Source organism: Chelonoidis abingdonii, chromosome 8, assembly GCF_003597395.2.
Source record: "Chelonoidis abingdonii isolate Lonesome George chromosome 8, CheloAbing_2.0, whole genome shotgun sequence".
In the NCBI taxonomy this organism is placed as follows: Eukaryota; Metazoa; Chordata; order Testudines; family Testudinidae; genus Chelonoidis; species Chelonoidis abingdonii.
The window spans coordinates 52,239,022-52,263,306 of record NC_133776.1 but is presented as its reverse complement, the minus strand read 5'-3'; the positions used below and the strand labels follow the sequence as shown (position 1 = coordinate 52,263,306).

The following is a 24,285-nucleotide window of genomic DNA, read 5'->3' as shown; positions in this document are numbered from 1 at the left end:
CTAGTGCTGAATTTCACTCTGCAAATTCTCTTAGAGGAAATGGATCATGTCTGGTGATGTGTTTGGCACTGTGGGAAATACTCTAATTCATCAAAAGAGAAAAGCTGCATCCAATTGTCATCTAGAAGCCTCATCACAGAGAGAAGAGATAGCTACCACAAACTATTCATTGGGAAATCGGTGATGGTGAAAGTTGTCTGACACAAAAGCAATGTAAGATGATGCTTTTTTTAAAGTGTGGTGGGATCATTTATCTTTATGTGCACTCAATCCTCTGTACATGTACCTAGAAGCAAACCTAAAAATGTAGTGCTGTCATACTGGCATCTCAGTAAGTTCAGTTACAGGTATGTTTCTCACTTACATTGAGCTGGCCTCTTGAACAACTCAGCACAGATGCTGTTTACACAGAAGCCAATCTTCCCACCCTCCTGCCCAATTATTTTTTGGTTCAAGTAATTTTATTTAACAAAATACACAATTCACTACATATTCCTCACCAGTTAACCATAGTAGAGTTTGGATTACCAGGCAAGCGTGCCTTTACTGTAATTCTAGTTGGTTGTAAGTATAAGTACCCTGAACTGTGCATTTAATGTACCTACTATCATGTTCAGTGTAGCTGACTACAACTGTCCAAGGTGAGAATTTCAATGCAAGATATGGCAACAAAGGAAGCAACGGCAGTTCAGTGACCTAATGTCAAGTAAAGCTGTCTGAAATGCAGCAGCATTAAACATAGGCCATGAGACAGAGTACCAAACTATATTTACTGTATACAGTAGTAAAGAACAACAAATAATGTACAAATTGGTGAATAAACTATGAGCTCTAACAGAATATCCCACCCTAGCCCATATACAATAAAATGAAAAAGAAAATAAGGACTTTTCCCAGCAGATTTCAAGCAAAGAGATGAGCTAATGTCAAATTGGTCAGGTAAATATAAAAGGCAGATAATGACCTAATCAAGCAGCAATGGACAACCTATTGAAGGATAATATGATGACCTTTTAAAAATTTCATTTGGAGTAGACCCCAAAACATCATATAGAACTGAAAGTCACCACACAAATGCATTTAAAATTCAATACATTTTTGGGAAGCAGCAGAGCAGAAATTTCTCAGAAGAACCTTAAATTACCTTTTCAAGGTTTTTGTGCTTAGCAATCTTTTAATAGTTCTTCTGCACATACAGCTTGGCCATAAGCTTATCAAGAGTCTGTTTGTTAGAGGTTTTGGTTTGTTTTATGTAAGACCACATTTATCCATAAGAAACATGTACAGAGAGAAACCAGAGGCCACATATTTACTAGTACCAAGTGAGTAATAATGATACAACTTCTATGTTTGTATTAAAGGGAATGATAGGGACAAGTTGCACTTTTTTTGTCCATCACCTAGTAAACCGATAGTGAGCTCAGACGATGGACTTTTTTCTTTTTATTCTTATGGAACATAATACACTAGTGTTCAGTCATGAACACTAGTAGGTTTGGTCTAGCATTCTGGTAATAACTCAATTGCTGAAATTAATTCTGGGCAATTCTCTTGTTTTTGCTTTTTAAAACTTAAATTTCAATCTATTTTATCAGATTATGACAAAGCACATGTACATTTGCAATATTTAAACATTTACTCTATACTAAGCCTCATATCTGCACGTACAGTCCTTGTATCATAGGTTTTGAGTTTTACAATAACTGTGTTTATAACACATAGTAAAAACTTTTAAATCAATAACATTTCCTTCCCTTCACTTGTCCTATTGTAAGAGGAGATTTTAAACTCACTACTGAAATGAGGATATATTTACATGATCAGAATTATGCAGTGGGGCAATAATTAATAAGAGCCAGGAATGAACAATCTGTGTCCTAGAATATAGGGGGATACTTAGGCCACAAGTTTATATAAACAAGGTAACAGCAGACAGACAACCCATATTTTACTTAAACTTTTCAGTTTAATTCCATTTGGCCCAATTTAAGATGTAGGTTAATCCCTGCAGATACAATTTTGACTTGCACACGCAGTATGTCAGAGGGAGAGCAGAACAATTTTGGTAAATGTCCTCAAGTTTTAGAAGAATCCTGTGTGATTGGCATGTTCATTCATTACTATTTAATAGCAAATCCAAGGACAGATGAGAAAGTGAGGTGTGACAAGGGTCTTTAAATTCCTCTTCCCAAAAGGACAGCATGTTTAACATACTCCACCTGTCTGCTGTTGAAATACATCAATAGTATCTTCATCTTCCATCTCCAGCTGTTGGATTAATGCACAAATATTTTTATATATACATAACTATACATTTTAAAAGGGCATTTAGTTCTTGCATTGTTAATAGCATTACTCATTAAGAAGCAGTGTTTAAATTTAAACTTTAATGCTTATTAAATTCCCCTCTCCATCCAATCAGAAAGCAACATCGCCCCTTCACCACAGTGCGTTCCCAGCTCTAGTCACAAGTTATCTTGGTCTCCCTTCAGCTAAGACATTCCAAGCTGACTGACACTGTGTTGGGGAACAATATCCCAGATTTAGGCAGTAAAGTGGAGTCTAAGATCCAAGGCATTAAGGGCTTCATGTCAGTCTATGCTTTTCCTTTAGCATCAACACTCAACACAGATTGTTCCTGCTCAACGGCACAACTCTGGCCCTCCACTCCCACCCCTGCTCCCCGCAGTCTCAAGCTTGGTCTACATTTAAAAATTAGGCCAACCTATCTTCGTTACTAAGGGCAGCGGAAAATTTCAGGCCCTGAGAACCATAGTTAGGTCAAAATGACCTACTCATGTCTACACCAAGGGTCAACAGAAGGATTCTTCCATCAACCTAGTTACCGCCTCTCGGAGAGGTAGATCACCTACATCAACAGAAAAACCCTTCTGTCAACACTGGGAGCGTCTACGGTGTTACAGAGGCAGAGCTGAAGCAACATAGCTGTGCTGCTGTAGCGTAAACACACCCTCAGTATACTTCCCCAAGAAGTCTGGGGCAAGATTCTCTGCTCTGCTTCGTCCTCTCTAACTGCTAACAGTGTGGTTTCTGTTGATTTAATCTACAGATCTCCCCAAACTTGCAAATCAAACCTTTATTCCACTCCCAGCCAACTTCTCCAGCAGTGCACTTTGAACCACTGTGCAGTTCAATTTGTCTTCTGAACAGCAAGGGTCTGTAACTAATCTCAATTAACCACTGTCAGCAGTTATTCACATGAGTAGTACCATTAATTCTACAGGGTTATACTCTGTGGGCACAGAAAAAGTTAGTCTTTTCAGCAAGCCATCCTGGGGTGCACTCCAGTCAGCTGCAGTCAGGGTGTTCCTTTCTAGCCTAGATTCTGTCTCTCATAGTTTTCACATCCATTTACAGGGCATTCCCACAGCCAGAACAAACCAGTTTGGTCAGTGATTTATTGTTCTCTCTCAGCTCCAAAGGAGGACTCATTACTCCAATCCACACCATCCAGAATATGTCTGGGTTTTGTTTCTTGTATTCCTTACCATAGGCCTTGTCCATACCAGGAATTTTCCTCCCTGAAATTTATCACTATTGTCAATACTCATTCAGCTTCAACAGTGGCAGAAATGGTGGTAGCACTAGTGTAGACAAGGCACCAGCAGTCACCTGCGTTTTAATCACACTAGACATCATTGTCTAGACCTACTCTGAGCATGGTTCGCAAGACAATCCTTAAAACTCCGGCAGCTATTTGGAGCCATGTCTACGCTAGTACTCTCACTTGCTAATTGGGTCAAGCTCCACCAGTGGTAACAATTATGAGAATCTTTAACGAAAAAGAAATCCTACTGCACATTTTGGGAACTGCTGGGCCTACAACAAAGATAATATTCTATCAAAATGCCTCCTAAAATAGTTTTAGATGTCTGCACCTAGATAAAAATATACAGAGTTCTGCTACAGTTATTACAACGTATTTTCGTACCTGTGCAGGCGTGTCAGTTTCATTAATTGGTTGTCCATCAAATCTGAATCTAATCTGTCTCATTGACAAACCCTGGAAGGTAAAATAATTAACATGAGAAATGGACTTTTTACTCTGCAATCGACATAAAATAAGTTTATGATTAGGAGCAAGTATTTGCTATAATGTGTAAAAATCAGAATTCAGAAGATTTAAAGTGACAGAAGAGCTATATATATGTTGTATATGATTCGACCCAGATGTCAAAATTCTAATTTAGTCTGAGATCCCAGGGCAGGCACTGTATGAGCAGGACATCTACAGTAGAACCTAAGAGTTATGAACTGATCAGTCAATCACACACCTCATTTGGAACTGGAAGTACACAATCAGGCAGCAGTAGAGGGGGGGGGGAAAAATCCCCCAACAAATACAGTACTGTGTTAAATGTAAACTACTAAAAAAATAAACAGAAAGCAGCATTTTTCTTCTGCATAGTAAAGTTTCAAAGCTGTATTAAGGCAATGTTCAATTGTAAACTTTGGAAAGAACAACCATAATGTTTTGTTGAGAGTTATGAACATTTCAGAGTTATGAACTACCTCCATTCCCAAGGTATTCATAACTCGAAGGCTCTACTGTATTTTGGAATAGCACATGTCCCCTGCACCTTGCAGTATGGAGCTTTCTGGTGAATGGGGGAAGGGAGGGTAAGATACCAGAGCAGAGTGATGCAGGGGGATAGACAGACAACAAAAAAGATTAAGAGGGGAAAAAGAGAAAACAAAAGGAAAAGACAACTACTTTTCATCTTCAAAAACACTGCAAACTTCTTAAACCTCATTTTACACCTGTTAGGTGGTTAACGATTTTATATACGTTATAACACTGAGGTTAAGAGGTCTAAGGCAACAGAGGGAATTAGTGTCAGTGCCAGGATTACAGTTCATTAGTTCCTGGCCCCTAGTACCAATTTTAGAGAACCAGGAGCACTGGATGAGGATAAAGTTATTTTGATTAAAGTATAACTGAAACCAAATTTTTCAAACCTGAGAGAGAAAGTTAGGCCGCAAAATTCATATTCTACCATACTCCCATATAATGGGGTCTAGTCATTCTCAGAAACATTGATATTTAACACATTTTATGAAAAGAAGTAAAGTTTCCATAATGACGAGGTCTTTCATAAGATAAGTGATCCTACTGACTCTCAGACTGCAAAATGAATTTATTAGTAATACAACAACATATAAAAACTGTGTTAAACATATGTACCTGTCTCTCACAATACGCCTTCATTAGTTTGTTTAGGGGTGTATGCCTTTTTATTTTGAACTGCACCACGGATCCGTCCTGGCCAGCTACTTTTAGATTGATATGGTCATTCTCTGTTTTTACTCCTTCCTGCGAAACAAAATGTAAAGATGGACATCACTATTTATGAATAAAAGTTACCTTAAGAATCTGGAAAAGACTGATAGTACTTTAGCAAACTGTTTCAAAACAGAAGTATTCCTTCCTATATATAAAGGTTTGATGTTCTCCACAGCGCACACAGAAAAAAAACAAACCCAAGTTTTGTGTTTGCCTCTGAGATTTGCAGGCAAAGAGGTAAAAGTAAGAAACTTTAGAACAAATTACTAAAAGCTGAACAAAAATTCCAACATTCACATCTGCAAACTCAGACCATCCTGAGGGGAAGTTAGTAGATTATTTATACTCAATGGCAAAACACTAAGTTAACACAGAGTTAAGGTTGCCTGATGATCTGTCATGCAGAACACTTAGTTGAGCAAAACTCAAATGGCTGAAAAGGAAATGCATAGTTAAGTGTGCATGGGCAACCTTAACTTTGCCCTCTTCCAGTAATGCCCCAATATGCCCCATTAACACAGGAACCTTTACTCTGCCAACCCCACAGTTGCTGAAATTACTCCTGGGGGGGGCTTGTCTACACTGGCACTTTACAGCGCTGCAACTTTCTTACTCAGGGGTGCACTGTAAAGTGCCCGTGCAGACAGTGCACCAGCGCTGGGAGCTATTCCCCTCATGGAGGTGTGATTTTTAGAGTGCTGGGAGAGCTCCCTTCCAGCGTTGCGCCGCAACCACACAAGCCACGTTAAAGCGGTGCTGCAGCCACGCTTTAACGTTGCCAGTGAAGACGTGCCCTTAGTTAACTGATCTCATTCTCTGAGGCACAAATGTAGCAGTGTGCCTATCGTTAGTTTACTGTTCCCATTCTCTGTCAGTTCTCCCAGGAGCATAAAATTTGTGACAGTTTTAAGGCCAGAGTGATGTAAAGGAGTCTGATCATAAATGACAGTAAGGGGATCCCCAGCTAGGAAGATCTATGTGCTTTCTCACTTTTTTCCTGTGCCAAAGTGGCACAATGGGGTTAGATTACAGCTCAGGGTTTATTTTACTTACCCATTTAAAAAAAAAACTTTGAGGGCAAGTAAAACATTTACCAAGCAGTCAATAAACGCCCCATCTACACTGGCAAGTTTCTGCACAGTAAAGTGGCTTTCTGCGCTGTAACTCCTGAGGTGTACACACTGTCAAGCCACTTAGTGTGCAGAAACTGCATAGTTGTAGCGCTCTAAAAAAAACCTCACCACCCTGACAAGAGATGTACAGCTTTCTGTGCCAGGGCTACAGTGCTGCAGTGCCAGTGTAGACCCCATGGCAATTACAGTCCAGTGATTGGCCTCCAGGAGGTGTCCCACAATGCCTGTTCTCGCCTCTCTGGTCATCAGTTTGAACTCTACTGCCATACCCTCGGGTGACCAACCGTCATCCCCACCCCACATATTCCTTTGCAAATTTGAAAGTCCTCTTCCTGTCTGCTCAGTGATGCATACAGCGGTCTCAGTGCATCTTTCCAGGTGGCTATGCCTGCTCCACGCACCAGGTGATCCCCCACTTGGAGCAATGCCGAGCTGCTGGACCTCATTGGCATTTGGGGAGAGGAAGCTGTGCGATCCCAGGTAAAAGTGAAGGAGCTGCGGAACACCTACCACGAGGCGTGGGAGGCAAACCGCTGCTCTGATGCTGCGCCTATGAGCTGCCGATTCTACAAAGAGCTGGACGCAATACTTGGTGGCAACCTCATCTCCACTGCAAAAGCTCCTGTGGATACTTCGTTGGCTCACGTGCCAGTTGAGCATGGATCGAGCCAGGAGGAAGAAATCTTAGACAAAGAGGGGGACCCAGAGGCAGAGGATGGCTCAGATGCCAGAGATGCATGCAGTCAAGAGCTCTTTTCTACCCCGGAGGAACCTAGCCAGTCACAGAAGAAGGATCTTGGCGAAGCGCAAACAGGAGACGAAGCCCCTGGTAAGTGGACCTGATTTTGGGAATTGCTGAATTGAGTTGTTGGGGACAGGAGGGTTGCAGAAAGCAGGCATGTCTCCCACTGCATGCCTATTCTGAGAGGCAGAACAGGCTGTTGATAAGACTTCCTCACTTCATGGGAATCTCCCTCAGAGATCTCCAGGAAACTCTCGTGGAGATAATGGGCAATCAGCTGCCGCAGGTTCCTTGCCAGAGCTGCTTTGTTTCTTGCTCCTTAACTTTGACTTTCCTGCGCCACTGTGCCATCACAGGGAGACAGGGGGACCATTGCTGCACACAGGCTAGCTGCATAGGGGCCAGGGCAGAAGCCGCTGGCTTGGAGAAGACCCTCCCTTGATTCCCTGCGCACCCTCAGCAGCGAGATATCTTCCATAATGATCACATCCTGTGGAAAGTGTGAGGGGACAGGAATGATTATCAAGCCCCTGCTACAGTGCTGGCTCTCCCTATGAGCCACGTGCCCAGATACAGCAGGGTCCGGGAACAGTGATTCACCCTGGCCCTGCAGCTATTCCTCATTTTGGGGGCCTTGTATCTCATGTGTGCTTGCCTGGGGTCGACCAGTTAGTGACAGGTGTGTGAGTTCTGACTGTGTTTTAAAGCACTGAATCAGTGTTGTCTGTGTTGCAAAAAAAATACTGCTTCTGTAAAATGTTGCATTCAAACTTCACAGAAATGACCTTGGAAGGCCAGCCTCCCTTATTGGCAGCAGAACGGCTGTGTAGAATTAGAAAGTGGCCATGAAGAACTAAGGAGGACTTTCTCCGTAAGGTTATGATGCATTCTGCCACTGAGAAACAGGAATCGAAGGAGTGGCAAGGCAGCAAGAAGAAGGACCAAAAGGAGAATGTGGCACACCAGAAAGAAACCAAGGAGTGGATCTTAAATGTTATGGAGCGCCAAGTGGACACGCTCCAGGCAATACTAGCTCTTCAAATCGAGCAGCTCCACGCCCGCCCTCTCCTGCAGCCACTGTCACAAAACGGTTTCCCATGCGCCGCCGGCCCCCTCCCCCAATTGCCAACACACTGTTATCAATCTCCTGGGTCCACTCTCTACCCACAGCATTCCACTCCTCCCTCCTCACAGTCCAGCAGCGTGGACTCCCACTACCCACTGCACTCATCACCCATCCCTATTGCCCTGCTGAAGTACAGCACCCGCTACGTTGTACTCCAAAGGAGAAGGTTGGGTATGATCCCTGGACATACACAAATCTGTAGCTGTCCCGGGATCCCTCCTCCTCTGGAGACCTTCTCTTTCCCCCTCCCCGCTGATGTATTATTGTTTGACTCTCTCCTCTGGTAGTTGTCTTTTATTAAAAGAATTGTGTTGGTTTGAAAGCAATCTTTATTCTATTAAGTGAAAGCAAAAAGAGCTCTGCAAAGCAACATACAATTATGTTAAACTCCCTTATTGAATCATATGCATCAGATACCTCCTAGAATTACAAGCACTGCAATCCTGAGCATAGCAGCAAATATTAGTGGCTTTCAGCTTCAAATTGCTGCCTCAAGGTATCCCTGATCCTTATGACCCCACGCTGTGCCCCTCTAATAGCCCTGGTCTCTGGCTGTTCAAACTCAGCCTCCAGGCGCTGAGCCGCTGCAGTCCAGCCCTGAGTGAAGCTTTCACCATTCCCTTCACATATATTATGGAGCGTACGGCACACAGCTATAAGCACAGGAATATTGTCATCGGTCATGTCCAGCTTCCCATACAGGCATCGCCAGCGGGCTTTTAAACGGCCAAAGGCACACTCAGTCATTCTGCACTTGCTCAGCCTGTTGTTCAACCGCTTCTTGCTGCTATCAAGTTGCCCCATGTATGGCTTCATAAGCCACAGCATTAGGGGTAGGTGGGGTCTCCCAGGATCACAATGGGCATTTCAACTTCCCCTATGGTGATCCTCTGGTCCAGGAAGAAAGTCCCTGCTTTCAGCTTCTTGAACAGGCCAGTGAATGCCACAAGTAATCTCGTGTTGTAGCTACTACGCGTGGCAAGATCAACATGGCATTCCTCTTGCTGTAGTTTACAGAATAACTCCACTGCCACTCGTGATGTGTTGGTCAGAGCGAGCAGCATTCTGGTCAGCAGTTTGGGATCCATTCCTGCAGCCGGAAGAGGCAGAGCGCGCAGTACAGAAACCGCTGAAAGATGGTGCCAAACACAGACAGAAGCACAGAGATTGCTGGGATGCAAAGCAATGCATCATGGGGCATTGAGACGTCCCATGACCCCTTCTGCCTTCCCACAAGTCTTAGCGGCAAAAGAGAAAGAGGGTGCTCTGTGGAACAGCTGCCCAGAGTGCACCGCTCCAAACAGCGCTGCAAGTGTGAACACACTATTGCGCAGGCAGCTGTCAGTGTGAACACACAACAGTGGTTGTCCTTCTGTGCTCTCTGAGCAGCACTGTAACTCTCGGAGCTGTAACTGCCATTTTAGACATGCCCAAAATGTCAGGACACTCAGAACCAAGCACTTCCCAAAGTACCAAGCCAGGTCCAGGACAATGATTAGCAAAACAGCATGATTTTCATGTGTGAAAGTCTGAGCAATTTAAAATGACATTCTACTTCCCATCCACCCCCAGTTTGGTGTTCTGTAATGTAATTTAAATTAAAATCCAGGATAATAACTGGAATGCCAGGTATTAGTTACCAAGTGTTTGTAACTTAACTTTCATGTGTTTAGGAAATGCTGAATAGTTATTGTGACTTTTTTCTGTATTTTAGTTTTAATAAATTACTAAAAGAATTGAAACTGGTGTGATTAAATTACATTATTTTGACAAATAAAATATGCAGAATTTTTGAATTTTTTGGTGCAGAATTTTGTTTTGCCGCAGAATCCCCCCAGGAGTAAAATGTACAAGCTCTTCACCTCCTTTTACAACCTATTCACTCTCACACCCAGGATTCCAGCTAACACTGTTGAAGGACACCACCACCACCACCACACACACACACACTGTTGCCCTGAACCTACTCAGTCCTCTGTCCCTGGCTTTTCCCCCACCTGATGCAACAAAAAAATTTGTTTAAACCGGCTACTGACTATCCTGCCGTGTTCACAGTAAACCTCCCCATAATATAAAAATATGTTATAACACACAGCTTCTAGCAAGTAACATGAGTTATTAAATCTTTATTGCACAGGTGTAAAAAGGTTCAGACTAGACATGTCAGTGGTGAGGTGTTCACCAGAAGCAATGACATCAGCACATTCCCTCAACCTACCCAGGCAAGCATAAATGGCTGCACACAAACCTTCTTGGATTTGTTCTTTATTGGCGCATGCACACTGCGCTATTTCCAGGTTGCATATCAATGCAAGCAAAGAAGTGAACATGTTCTTAAATACCGTTCACAGCTTGCGTGCCACGTTCTACCTTGCGTAACAACTGTCTCACTGGCAGGCTATTTTGACCTACCTCACAGCAATAGTTTTATCTGTAGCTCTGCACAAAACACACACGCACACAGAGCCAGAATTTCCCATCGTCTCCCTCATGCCCGTAGCTGTGGAGACACTCCTTATTCTGAGCATACCTCTGTATACCACTGAAATACATTTCCTTACTTATCAAACAAGTCAAAATAAGGACTCCATCACAAGAGAATAAAAATTATTGCTCTAACTAGATCTGATACCTTTTAATCCATTGCTATGGAGTACAGAGGATGCAGTAATATGTTGAAAGCACTTAATCACTCTCTCGTGGATTCTAATCCCTTTTTTCCTCTCCTCCCCATGCAATTGGAGTTCTGGTGATTTATATGAAACAGGTAAATGTCCCATCAGTGGATATCTAGGATTTGTTTTGAGTTATGTTATGTCTAGCTGCCTGCAAGTCTAAAAGTGTAAGAGAAATTTTGTACACTTTTTATTAAAGTTTACTTTAAAGAGACATTTGTTTGGCTGTTTGAGGTAGGAGCAGCTGTCAGATGGGGGTCCCCTGGAGTGGATGAGGAATATCTTGAATTCCAGGTCCTCAGCCCTTAACTGCCCATCAAATGTCTTCTGGGAAGGCAGTGGTTATCCCTCAAGAACAGACACTATGCTTAGCAATAAGACAATGCTTTATTGGAGCCTGTGTGTCCCTGTCAAGAGAAAGGGGTAGATCCCACATAAATATTATGCAAAGACCTTTTCCCCCTACAACAGTACTAAGCTTGGCATAATTTTGTATTTTTTTTTTTTTTGGTAAATTTAAAAATAAAAATCAATATTAACTTAAATCTTTTTCAGAGTTGTATCAATTTTAATAAATTTTCAGTTTTACGGTGGTGCTGCAAAGGCCTCCCTGCACAGGCCCCCAGGTGTAGTGAGGGCTATGGTCTTGGCAGGGCAGAGCAGTGACCCCCAGCCTGGAATGCAAGGACAATGAGTTCCCAGCCACAGGGGAGGCTACCCTGCTGCTAGGGCGAGGCTACCACATCCCCAGACAGTGAGTGAATAAGTGAGCAGGGCTGCGACAACAGTGCTGCACATAGATCCCTACAAGCAAATAGTGCAGAGAGGCCAATAGATTTTTTTTAGTCAATTTCAATGCATCAGGCAAAACTGACATTTACTGAGAACTAACAAACAATTTAAATCAAATCCTGCCAAGGCTAAATAATGCAATGCACCCAGTACTGCATGCCTAGATAAACAAATTAATGCTGTCTACCCTACACAGAATCCCCAGCATGCAACTCCCCATCTCTGAGTTCTGGAGCAAAGAACTCCAGATGGTTGAACTAGATGACCTCCTGAGGTCTCTTCCAACCCTAATCTTCTACGATTCTATGTGTTGTGAGCTCGAGTTGCTGCTCCTTGGTCCTGACGCACCTTTTCTGGGAGGGAGGAAGGAGGAGAAAGGTGGGGGCGATGGAGAAACACCTCAGTAAATCAAAATTTATAATGCGGCCCACCCAACCTGTGCTAAGGTTCACAACTACTGTACTTCAAATATGTAAGTTAAGAGTCACATTCCTGTATGACATGAATTTCAGTGAAATAACTGTTATTCACTGAGTTATCCCACTGTCCTCAAACCCTGCATTGAACATGCTCGCCTACACAGGTGCATAATAGACCACAAACACTTTAATTGCTGAACAATTATTTATTACAAACCAACTATATACAAACAACATTTAAAACTGTTAAATCTAAAAAATAATAATAATAACCCCAACACCTGAACAGTCGTTCTATAACATGCTGAAACATGCATCAGAAAGCACTGATCATACATCTTAAAACCCTCTGTACGTTCGAAAAATCCCCTGACCCTTGTGCGACAGATGTACCCCAACTACAAGAAACAGTGAGGTGTCAGACCTTGTAAATATTTTTGACACACAATACGGATTTTTTTCAATTAGTCAAGAACCCTCCAATTTCCCAATGAATGTTCTTCCAAAACTTATTAATAGTTTTCATATTGTCCTTGTAGTGATTATTCAGAGGCTCAGGCAAATTAAAGAAGACTATCAAAGCTCCTGGACACAAGTCACGGATGCAGTCCAAATCTGCTCTCATACATTGTATGAGCAGTACACCAGGAATAAGGCCCAAATAATTTCTGCCTGACAATCACCATGTCTGATACATCACCACCTCTCAAGTCACCAGTGAGACATTGTAGAGTGGGTAAAACATGATGCCAACCTCTTTTTTCTCTCTCCACCCAAATCAACTTGCAATTAGTAATCCCCATGTTATGGTGTACTCATTATTGTCCTGCAAACTTCTCCAACCTTGTGATCCAGGAATTGCCCAGAAACCACACATTAGCACCTCTGGCAGCACACATTTATATTCCCTCAGCAATCAAGGTAGCCATGCTGTCAGTACCAAATCTCTGAGCTATGTTTCTTTGAAAAACAAACGACCAACCACCACCACATTAAACACAAGATCAGGAAGTAGCCACTTAGCCCCTGAGGGAAGGGTGTGGCCAACAATACACAGATTTTCTCAAAAACAATGATTCCGGTGGCACCTTAAAGATTAACAGATTTATTTGGGCAAAAGCTTTCGTGGGTTAAAAAACCCACTTCTTCAGATGCAGAAGTTTTTTTTACCCACAAAAGCTTATGCCCAAAGAATTCTGTTAGTCTTTAAGGTGCCACCAGACTCCTTGTTTTTTTGGATTCAGACTAACATGGCTACCCCTCAGATTTTCTCAAACAATCAATTCATGGCTTGCCAACCAGCAATTAACATATATCCGTCTCTCCATAAAATGCTTCCCCTCACTTCAGCCCCAAACTCCCTCCCCCTATTGCCCCACTCCTAATACCTCTTTTTTCCCAGCAGGAATTCATATATCTAATTTTCCCTCAAAAAGACTTTGATTACACTGTTCCCCTCACCCAAAAAAATAAAATTGCCACCCATTACTCACATATTGCAGCAACCGCCAACCACTCAGTCAAAATCTCCTTTTGTTTAGCCAGGGAGGGTGGGGGAAGGGTTTGTGATTAACTTATCCTTAATTATGTTAATTGAATGGTGAGTTCACAGCCATCAATCTCAATGAGATCTGTGATTCATCAAGTCATTAATACCTCTCAGATTTCAGAGTAGCAGCCCTGTTAGCCTGCATCCGCAAAAAGAACAGGAGTACTTGTGGCACCTTAGAGACTAACAAATTTATTTCAGCATGAGCTTTCGTGAGCTACAGCTCACTTCTTTGGATGCATAGAATGGAACACACAGACAGGAGATATTTATACATACAGAGAACATGAAAAGGTGGAAGTATGCATACCAACAGGAAGAGTCTAATCAATTGAGATGAGCAATCAGCAGGAGAAAAAAAACCTTTTGAAGTGATAATTAAGATGACCCATAGAAGGTGTGAGGAGAACTTAACACAGGGAAATTGATTCAGTTAGTGTAATGACCCAATCATTCCCAGTCTCTGTTTTAAGCCTGAGTTAATTGTATCTAATTTGCATATTAATTCAAGTTCAGCAGTCTCTCTTTGGAGTCTGAGTGACTAGCACCTGTTTATGCCATAGAAATAATATAAAAAATGATAAAATAATTCCAGGTCCTAAATAGGTTCAACAACAAACTTAAATGAGTTTCATTAACTTCAATAGAAGCAGAAATACATTAATGCTAAGTGCTTTTGAAATTCTCACCCTAAATGCTTAGATCATAAGGGCGTTATTTCAACTTCAACAGTAAGAAAACTCATTTTATAATTCATGTGCTTTGAAGTGTTGCTCACTAAATGCTATCTTTAACTATATATTTTCAAAGCATTTCCAAATATTTTCTTGTTCATGGCAGTCTCTCTCATAACCTTCCTCCCACCCCATCCCCAAACTCCTAGACAGACACAGGAAATGATTTCACTAGAGTACAGTGCTCGCACCTCCCAGAAAAGACCCTGTACTGCAAGCCAATGGTAGAGAGGAGGTCAGCCAAACTCTGTCCTCCACCCTTCACAAAGACAGAGAAGAGAGCTGCTCTATGGCACTGCACTGTCAGTGGCAGCAGAAGCGCACACACAGCGGTTTGAGAGATTAGAACCACTAGCTTTAACTGTTGATTTACGTGGGGAGGTCAGTGACCATTACATGCAAGGTACAGGGAGAGAGCTGGAATAAGAACAGGTGATCATGTGAAAGTTAGGGGAAGGAGCTGACACAGGAGGCAAGAGGCAATGATCATTTTCCTTTCCTATCAAGAGACAGGCTTAAATTATAAATAAAAATTGGATCCAGGAAAAGGTGCACGTGAATATAGGGTTTAAACAAGTTCACAGAGGAGTACAAAATGTAAAATAGGAGAATATGAAAGAATATTGAAACATATGTTACCTCCATTTACCCCACTCCTTTGTCTGTGTGTCATCTATTTTGATTGCAAGCTCTCAGGGGCAGGCTTCTGATAAGCACTTAGCAGAAGCAGTTTCAGCAGGTAAAACAACACATTGGAGGAGGGGAAGATGAGCTCCAGCTGAAGCCAAGAGATTCCCTCCCTTTCCCAGCACTCCTTAGACAGAGAACTCTGCAGGGGAGACCCTCCTGCCCCTAGGGGCACCAGGCTCTACCCTCCCCACAACCATGTGGCTCTGGGGAAGCTGCATAGAACCAGCTAAGCAGGGGTCAGCAACCTTTTGGAAGTGGTGTGCCGAGTCTTCATTTATTCACTCTAATTTAAGGTTTCAAGTGCCAGTCATACATTCTAACGTTTTTAGAAGGTCTCTTTCTATAAGTGTATAATATATAACTAAACTATTTTTGTATTTAAAGTAAATAAGGTTTTTAAAATGTTTAAGAAGCTTCATTTAAAATTAAATTAAAATGCAGAGCTCCCCCGGACTGGTGGCCAGGACCCAGGCAGTGAGAGTGCCACTGAAAATCAGCTCGTGTGCAGCCTTCAGCACGCGTGCCGTAGGTTGCCTATCCCTGAACTAAAGTCTCAGCTGGCAACAAACAGAAGCAGTTACAGCTGGCACTATCGGACACATGATTATGTCATCTAAAGCACTGGTTCTCAAACTTTTGTACTGGTGACCCCTTTCACACAGCAAGCCTTTGAGTGCGAACCCCCTTATAAATTAAACATTTTTATATATTTAACACCATTATAAATGCTGGAGGAAAAGTAGGGTTTGGGGTGGATGCTGACAGCTCGCAACCCCCCATGTAATAACCTCGTCACCCCTGAGGGGTCCCAATCCCAAGTCTGAGAACCCCAGATCTAAAGGTATGTCTACACTGCACACTGCTTTTGATGGTGTGTAGAGTACATAGATGACATGCTCCCCCAGCACTGTTAATAACTAGCACTATAGATGGAGAGGCACCGCTAAGGTGAGTAACAATATGCCTGGACCCTGTGTGTACCCAACATGACTCTGTTTGCCCAAGCACTGCCTGTCCTGCAGCTGCCTCCCCGCACCTGGGATCCTTCTCCATGGCAGTGAAAGACTCTGGCAATGTGGAGGCAGCAGAGCCAAGCCTTTCCCCACTCCTTACCCTTGCCAGAGCTTCACTGACACATGTAGCTACAGTGCAGTGTGGGCGCAGCTTTCTTTGCACAGCAGTATGTAGTAACACATACTCTACACGCCACCACAAGAGGTGTGTAGTGTAGACACAGCCTGTTTTCTAGTTTTGCCTCTGGACATTCTCTCCTCTGCTGATTAGTTGTTTACTCTACCCTACTTCCTCATGGTCTCTTCACTTAAATCTCTGTCCAACTGCCCTCCACACTCCCCCTCTCTCTTCCGTGTTTTCCATCTCCCTTCCTCTTTCTGTCAACCTCAACCCACCTAATCACAATGTCCCCCCCACAAAGAAACCTCCAAGGCACTAAAGTTCTCAAACCATCACTGGATTCACCCTATTTGTATTTTCTATCCCTCTGCTCTACCCTTTGGGCTTGGCTACACTGGCACTTTATACCGCAATAAAGCCTCCCAGAGCGCTCTACCTTACTTCCCATCCACACTGGCAAGGCACGGAGAGCGCTCTGACTCCCTGGCTAGAGTGCTCCTGGTACTCCACCTCCACGAGAGGGATAACGGTTGTTGCGTATTGGCTGAGATGCCCCAGGGCCAGTGTGAACAAGGATTTACGTTACAGCTCACTGATTGACCTCCAGAAACGTCCCATAATCCCCTTAAGTCAAGTGGCCACTCTTCTCTTTGTTGTGAAATTGACTGAGGAATGCGGAAGTGCCTTTTCAGAGCTCCATTTCAGACAGCGGCTGCTTATCTCCAAAACGGGGCAAAGCAAATGTTGAGTGAGAGAGAGGCAGGTGGGCTAGGGGGATCTGAACTTACAAGACAGCATGCTAACACACTCTCGTACTCCAAAAACCCACTCTCTCTCTCTCTCTCCTCCCACATACATACAACACACTCCACCCCACACCCCTCATTTGAAAAACACGTTGCAACCACTTGAACTCTGGGATAGCTGCCCATAATCCACTACTCCCAATGCCACAAATGTGGCCATGCCAGTGCGCTTGCAGCTGTCAGTGTGGACAGTGTGCAGTGCTTTCCCTAGTGCACTCTCCAAAGTGCTCTACAGCTGCAAGTGTAGCCAAGACCTTTGTCTATTTAGATTATGAACCAAGGATCAGTAACCTTTGGCATGCAGCTTGTAAGGGAAATCCGCTGGTGGGCTGGGATGGTTTGTTTACGTGCAGCATCCACAGGTTCAGCCGATCACGACTCCCACTGGCCGCGGTTCACCATTCCAGGCCAAAAGGGGCTCTGGGAAGCAGCGGCCAGTACATCCCTCAACCCAAGCCGCTTCCTGCAGCCCCCATTGGGCTGGAACAGTGAACCGTGGCCAGTGGGAGCTGCGATCAGCCAAACCTGCGGACGCTGCATGTAAACAAACCGTTCCGCCCCGCCAGCAGATTTCCCTGATGGGCCACGAGCCAAAGGATGCCAATTCCTGTTATAAACTCTTGGGGAGATGTGGGGGTAGAAGACTATCACTGTGTTTGTATATTACCTAGAAAAATGGATCCCCTTTCTCAATTGACATCTAAGTGCTCTCACAAAACAAAAATATCTTAGCATATTTTGGGGTATTATTATAATTTTCTAATATTTTTGGAAGCCTGAAACAGTCATCTCTTTATTTCACATCTTTTGTTGGTGTTAAACATTTGAGCCAAACACGACTACTATTAGAAACAAGGTAACTTCTGACAGTCAAGACATAATCCTGCCCTTTTCTTTCTTGATAGTCCTGGTATCTACCCAAAACAGAACACAGATGTTTCCATCAAACACAGCCTCACTAGTTCAACCACCTTACCAAATAATATATGGAGATATACCTATCTCATAGAACTGGAAGGGACCCTGACAAGCCAGTGAGTCCAGCCCCCTGCCTTCACTAGCAGGACCAAGAACTGATTTTGACCCAGATCCCTAGGTGGCCCCCTCAAGGACTGAACTCACAACCGTGGGTTTAGCAGGGCAATGCTCAAACCACTGAGCTATCCTTCCACTCCTGCCCCCAATAAAGCACCAGATAAATCCCCCCCCTCCCCCCGCCAGATAAATTCAGTTTAGATTTTTAAACAGCAATGACTGTCCTTTAAGTACTGAAAATGCGAAGTCCTAACCACGCTCTTCATCTTAAGAATCATACAACTATCAGAAACATTCACCCAGGCTATCAGCAGAAGACAGGTGAGCTCTCCAAGTAAGTCAGTGCCATAGCTCAGGTCAGATCCTCCACTACTAGGTAGAGCTTTCATCCTTTCCTTAAAATGGCAGACTCCTCCAGATGAGCACCAGTGAGAGAGAAAGTGATCTTCTCCAAAAGAGTCTCTAGAAAAGATTCCAGGTTCTGAAGGGTACAATCCAGAAAGGAAAATATCTATCAGCAGAGCCACAGAAAAGCTATACCAAATACAGCTAGTCAAGTCCAGTCCTCCTTGGCCCCTAGATTGATTCTCCCTTCCTTCATCTCAAGACTGCTTCCAGCACAGGAAGTTTCTAACCCCAAAGGAAGGAACAAGGACCATTAAGGATTTTGTGGATCAAGAGTTTAAAAGCTCACTAGGGAGCAGCTTTGAATATTTGGCCATTGTCCTACACAACAACTTTAAATTTTCAGTCTTTGCTCACGTCTTTATTAGAAAGTCACCCCAAACCTAAGGTTGCCCACAAAAGTCAAGAAAAAGCTAAAGATTTACAAGTTAGCACTCTGCTTCCTGCATAACTATCTATATAATTGCTAGTTTTTCCACCAGAACCCTTCCCTTTAACATTCTAGCTTGCCACAATATGTGTCTTAGAGATTTGGACACAGACCTCCAAGGGCAAACTCATTCTATTCTACACAGGTTCTTACAATGCACTGATCACGATACCCAAACACCTTCCAGTAGCGTGCTAAGTGACGTGACTACCTACCTGTCATGTATTGTTTTTTCTTTCATCCTCTCCTAGAGGGAGAAGTGTGTTCAGGGGAGTATGTTGGTTCGATAGTGTCCGCTCTCGCCCCCACTCCTTTTTTAATATATGTGTTGTTAAGTGCTTATAGTAGAAAAGGCAAGGTGAAAGAAATGCACCTTGTACTTGGAACAGAAAGTGGTGAGGTTTGTGGTAGTAATTAGTCCCGGGGGGGGAGAAGGGGAGGGCATCTCCAATGTCTCAGACAACCCCTAGAGAAAGCTCTGTCTTCTGCATAGACAAGCTTTACTCTTATTGTTGAGAGTTCCACTGTCCTAGAGGAGTGGGGTTGTTGACCATGGTCTTCATACCTGAGCTTTGGGCAATCTTTTAGATATCCTGGGCCCAGGCCAAGGAGCACTTTGAAGATAACGATTGAGACCTTGAACTTGATTCGTTATTCTATGGGAGGCCAGCGTAGAGAGCAGAAAACAGATGTGATGTGCTCATGGTAGCCCATGTTGCTGAGGAGATGTGCTGCAGCCTTCTGCACAGTAGGAGTTTCCTAAATTCTCACGGTTTCATGCCCAGGTACATCATGTTGGTGTAGTCCAGCTGAGAGGTGCCAAATGCATGAATAACTAAGGCCAGGTCTTTGTCCAGCAGAATGGGACAGAGTCTCCTAGCTAAACAGAGATGGAAGAAAGCACTGCTTACAAATGTTGGCACGTGAGACTCAGCATCAGTGAGCAATCCAAGAGTATTCTTAGAATATGGACTGAGCTGACCAATTGTGGGTGTGTATCCCAACCAACGGAAACAGCACCATGGCTGCAGGCTTTTCATGATACTTACCTTTGCCCACCAGGCTTACTTCTGTGATTCAAGCTCCCTTTGGTGAGATTACACTTTTCAGGGGATCCCCCCAAAAGACACCAATGAATTCCTCAGACTTGAATGAGATCTTGCCCAAGCAATCCTCTTTCAGGAATTTAAGGGAAAATTTCAGCTGCCCCATCTCTTTTGCTCCATCAGAAAACAGCCAAACACCCCTCTACAGTGTCTTCTCTGAATCAGTGGTGGCCGCCCTTCCCGCAGCCCCACTGACCTGGAGCAGCGAACCGCGGCCAGTGGAGCTGTGATCGGCCGAACTTGTGGACATGGCAGGTAAACAAACCAGCCCAGCCCACCAGGGGCTTTCCCTGAACAAGCAGCAGACTGGCTTTGAGAACCACTGCTCTAGACTACAAAATCTTTTCAGCCAATTAGCCCATCATCTCCACAGGAAGACTAAAGAACTTTCTCCTCCTGAACCGTACCTCTTGACAGATGGGCTCTGAAGATTATTCACGCAGATCTTTTCAGTAATTCCCACACCCTTCCTTTCTGGCCTCTTCATCACAAGTGTTATCTAGCAGTGTCTCAGATATCATCTAAGAATGATTGTTCTAATTCCAGTCAACAAGAAGTTCTTCAGTTTCTATTCAAGGTTCTTTGTGGGTAGAAAAAATATGAGATTTCAACTTAAACCTGATAGTACATAAACCCCATTTCTGCACACAATCTGTGGCTCATATCATTCAAGAATTACCTCTAAAAGAATATCTTTCCTCTGTCAATCTCAATGAGAGCTACCTTCAAATTTTGTTTAGTTCAGCTCACCAGTGTTACATTTACTTCACAATTTAGGACAACTGGCTGTGGTAAGTAATGCCCTTTGATCTCATCTACTCACATTTTCAGAGAGATGACAGTCATAGCAATAGTGAGTCTGAAACAAAGCAGCATCCAGAATTATCAATATATGGACATGGACAACCTGCAGTGAAGGCTTGATCATACTACACTGCTTTTCTTAAAACCCACAGAACTATCAAGGTCCTGGCAAACCAATTTTGTTTTTAACTCTGGGCAAGAAACTCAGAAGCTTTCACACATTTCAGAATCAAGGAACTTAGGAAGTACCCACTGCCCATACCTCCACTAAAGAGGCACAGGTGTAGCCTGTATCAAGCATGTTCTCTGGGCACTGCTGCAACTCAGGTCCTCAGAGAATTTTCTGGGACTACCAGGAAGAGGCACTGGCTCATCAACTGATCCCACCTCTATCTGTTCAGCTTTTCATCCTCTGGTAAAAATCTTTTCTTCTTCAGTGACAAGCCCTTGAATGGCAATATAGCTGTCATGTGGTTCTCTGAATGAAGAAGTGGCAAGTTCACTCTTCCAATTGTTAATATTCTATTTTTTGTACATGTATGGTAGCTATTTGTAAAAATTATTATATTTCTCAAATGAACATTGTTGCAATCCCATACGGTGGTCAGGACAGGTCAATGAAAGCACGTCAACCGGCCAAGCTTTGTCACGTCTCAGCTGGACTTGAGCAATGCAATGTACTTGAGCATGTATTCTTCATTTAGCAAACTCCACTGGTAGGGAATGTTGCAAAGTGTCTTCCTCAGCAACACAGGCTACTGCAAGCACATCAAACCCGTCCTCCACTCACTACAGTAGCTGCATATGGATTTTCAAATCAAGGTCAAAGTCTCAGGTCTTATCTTCAAGGCGCTCTGTGGCCTGGGCCCAGGAGCTCTAGAAAGACCATTACAGCTCCAGGATGAAGACTGCAGCGCACAACTCCGCTCTGGGGCCAGGCTATGAAGGCCTCCAGAAACCGAGGTCCGTCCTGACCTCACCACTCTCGGCTCCCAGCGCAAGGTTATGTCTGTCACCTGCCTTCCCGAGCACGAACCCAGAGCCACAGGCCCTGCCCACTACACAACGGGCTCCCGGGGAGCGACCCCGCGGACCAGGAGTTAACACGCTGACGCGATGGGCGGCGGGAGCTGGGCGCATGGGGGCGGGGCGGCGCGAGAGAAGCGAACCGGATGCTCCCCACGACGGCGCAGCGCGGCGCCTCTAGGCGACGTCGCCCCCAACCCCAGGGAGGCCCGACCCGCAGCCTGGCCGCGCTCCCAGCATCCCTCGCGAGCGGGCGGGGCGCGAGACCCCGGGTCTCTTCGCTATGGGGCGGGCCCCAGGGAGCCCGCGGGGCAAGGGCTGCGCGGCGGGGAGCCCGGCAGCCCCGTGCAGCGTGCGGCGGCCTTAACCGTTACCTTGGGCTTCTCCTCGGACATGGCGGCGTCGGACGGGTCCGCCCTGGCGGGAGCGCGGAAAACACACAGTCACGCTCTCAGCTCCCGCGTCTCTCCCGCCGCAACTGCCCGCGAGAGCGCGCTTCGCCCCCCAAATCCCCGGCCTCTGGTTGGCTCCGGCGGGCCCACGTGCTTGTGCGCGCTCACGAGGCGCGCTCGCGATCGATTCCTCGTCGGGGGCGCGCTTTAGGGGCGGAGGCAGATAGCGCTGGGAAGTGCGTCATCGAGGAACCGGAAACGGTGTAGGATTACGCCAAAAGGGGGGGGAGGGGCGAAGTAGGTGGTGCTGGGAACGAGGCGGGTGGAGGGAGCTCCCCGCAGAACGTAGGGAGAGGGGCAGCCCAGAGCCCCGGGGGTCAGCGCCTTCCAGAGCCTGGGGGAGGGGCGAAGGGAGCGGGAGAGCTCGTCACAGAACCTGTGATCAGGGGCAGCAGAAAGCCCCATGGGTCAGCTCCTCAGGGAGCGTGGGGGAGGGGCAAAGGGGGTCCTGCTGTCCTATCGCCTGCCATATGGCCTGGTGCTGGTACAATCACAACTGCTACATGGAAAAACATGCACAAACATACTCTCTAAACAGCCATCTTGCAAAGATACATGCACACTCAGGCTGTATCCACATCCTAACATATGCACACATGTATTCATATGCACATGTAAGAAAACATGCACAAAGTGTGCATATACTGTTTTCCCATACATGCACAAAAACAGAAATGTGAATGAAAATGCAAGTATGCATATATAGCTTTGCATGTATGCATATACACAAAACACAACTGTATATGCTCACAAAAATAAAGCAACCACACACTCATGCACATACAGCAGTAACATATGAGCATACTAAACGTGTACACATAAATGCCCCTACACAATTCAGACTCGTACACAAAAGTGCCCACATTCATGTACAAAAAAACTGCACATATGCATATTTTGGGAGTGTATTTGCCTAGGAATGTATGTGCAAAACATGCTAATACGTATATAAGACATATTATGCATGAGATCAGATTAGATGATCACAGTGGTTCCTTCTAGCCATGGAATCTATGAAAAGACTTCATACAAAACCACACAAATGTGTACATAATGTCATACATATGAATACATGCGTGCATATATGTATACTCAACGCCTCACGCATACATATGCATGTATGTGTGTGCACACACAAGCAATAGTTCACACACGTCAGTGCAATGTACTTCCCATGTAGGACTAATATGAGTTACACATAAGGAACACGGATAGCAGTCCCAGGCTTCCTTACAAAATAAATACCTCTCTTTTGGTGAGGAAGAGAGACTGACTGCTGATCCCATTACTGTTGTATAGCAGCCAAAGTAATTTCACACCATCCAGGATCCTAACAGAAATAGTCTATCTGTTTTCTGTTAGGAATTACTGCATGAGTACCATATGATTTGCAGCAGTTATCTCTTCAAAAGCATTCCTTGAATTGGTACACCAGCTAATGCTGGGATGACAGAGGTCACCTGCAAACAGGTAAGTTATTTTAGCAATGAAGATAGCTAGGGCCAGACAAGACTGAAGTCTAAGCAGTATAACAATTTGTAGTCAATGGTATAGCAAATCTATGGTCTTCCAGGTGCTCCGCAGTTGTCACTCTGTTGCACAACCTGGCCTCTCAGAACTTCCTTGAGTCAAACTAGAGCTGCTGCTGCTCAAAAAGCACAGGCCACTGCTTCTTGAGATGATTAAGAAACTGGGCAGTAAATGATAACTTAGTGAAACAGTTCTGATTCTCTCCAGCAGAGGACAGTGGCACACATATTTTGTATGCAGTGTAGTTGTAGCTGGGTGGGTCAGGATATTAGAAGTTAGTCCAGTAAAAGATATTACCTCACCCACCTTGTCTGTCTAGTGATACACATAAACCGGTGCCCCAAGGTTATTTTCATAGGAATTTTTTTCTCATGGGCTACCTCCCCCCATTC

The 24,285-nt window shown here is 44.3% G+C and overlaps 2 protein-coding genes across 3 annotated transcripts in view; both read right to left on the bottom strand.

Annotated features, from left to right (window-relative positions):
- The window catches only part of UBE2G2 (ubiquitin conjugating enzyme E2 G2), a 127,799-nt gene that overhangs the window by 42,945 nt on the left and 60,569 nt on the right, over positions 1–24,285 (bottom strand). The gene's annotated exons all lie outside the window — the stretch shown is intronic.
- Positions 752–22,513, bottom strand: SUMO3 (small ubiquitin like modifier 3). 2 transcript variants are annotated; one of them, XM_032772472.2, is made up of 4 exons: positions 22,286–22,513; positions 5,207–5,335; positions 3,953–4,024; positions 752–2,268 (listed from the first exon to the last, which is right to left on the bottom strand). In XM_032772472.2, the coding sequence occupies exons 1-4, from the start codon at positions 22,304–22,306 to the stop codon at positions 2,206–2,208; spliced, it is 285 nt and encodes a 94-aa protein (XP_032628363.1). In that variant the 5' UTR covers positions 22,307–22,513; the 3' UTR covers positions 752–2,205. The 2 variants fall into 2 exon arrangements, with proteins under 2 accessions (XP_032628363.1, XP_032628362.2); XM_032772471.2 differs by lacking the exon at positions 22,286–22,513 and adding an exon at positions 18,440–18,745.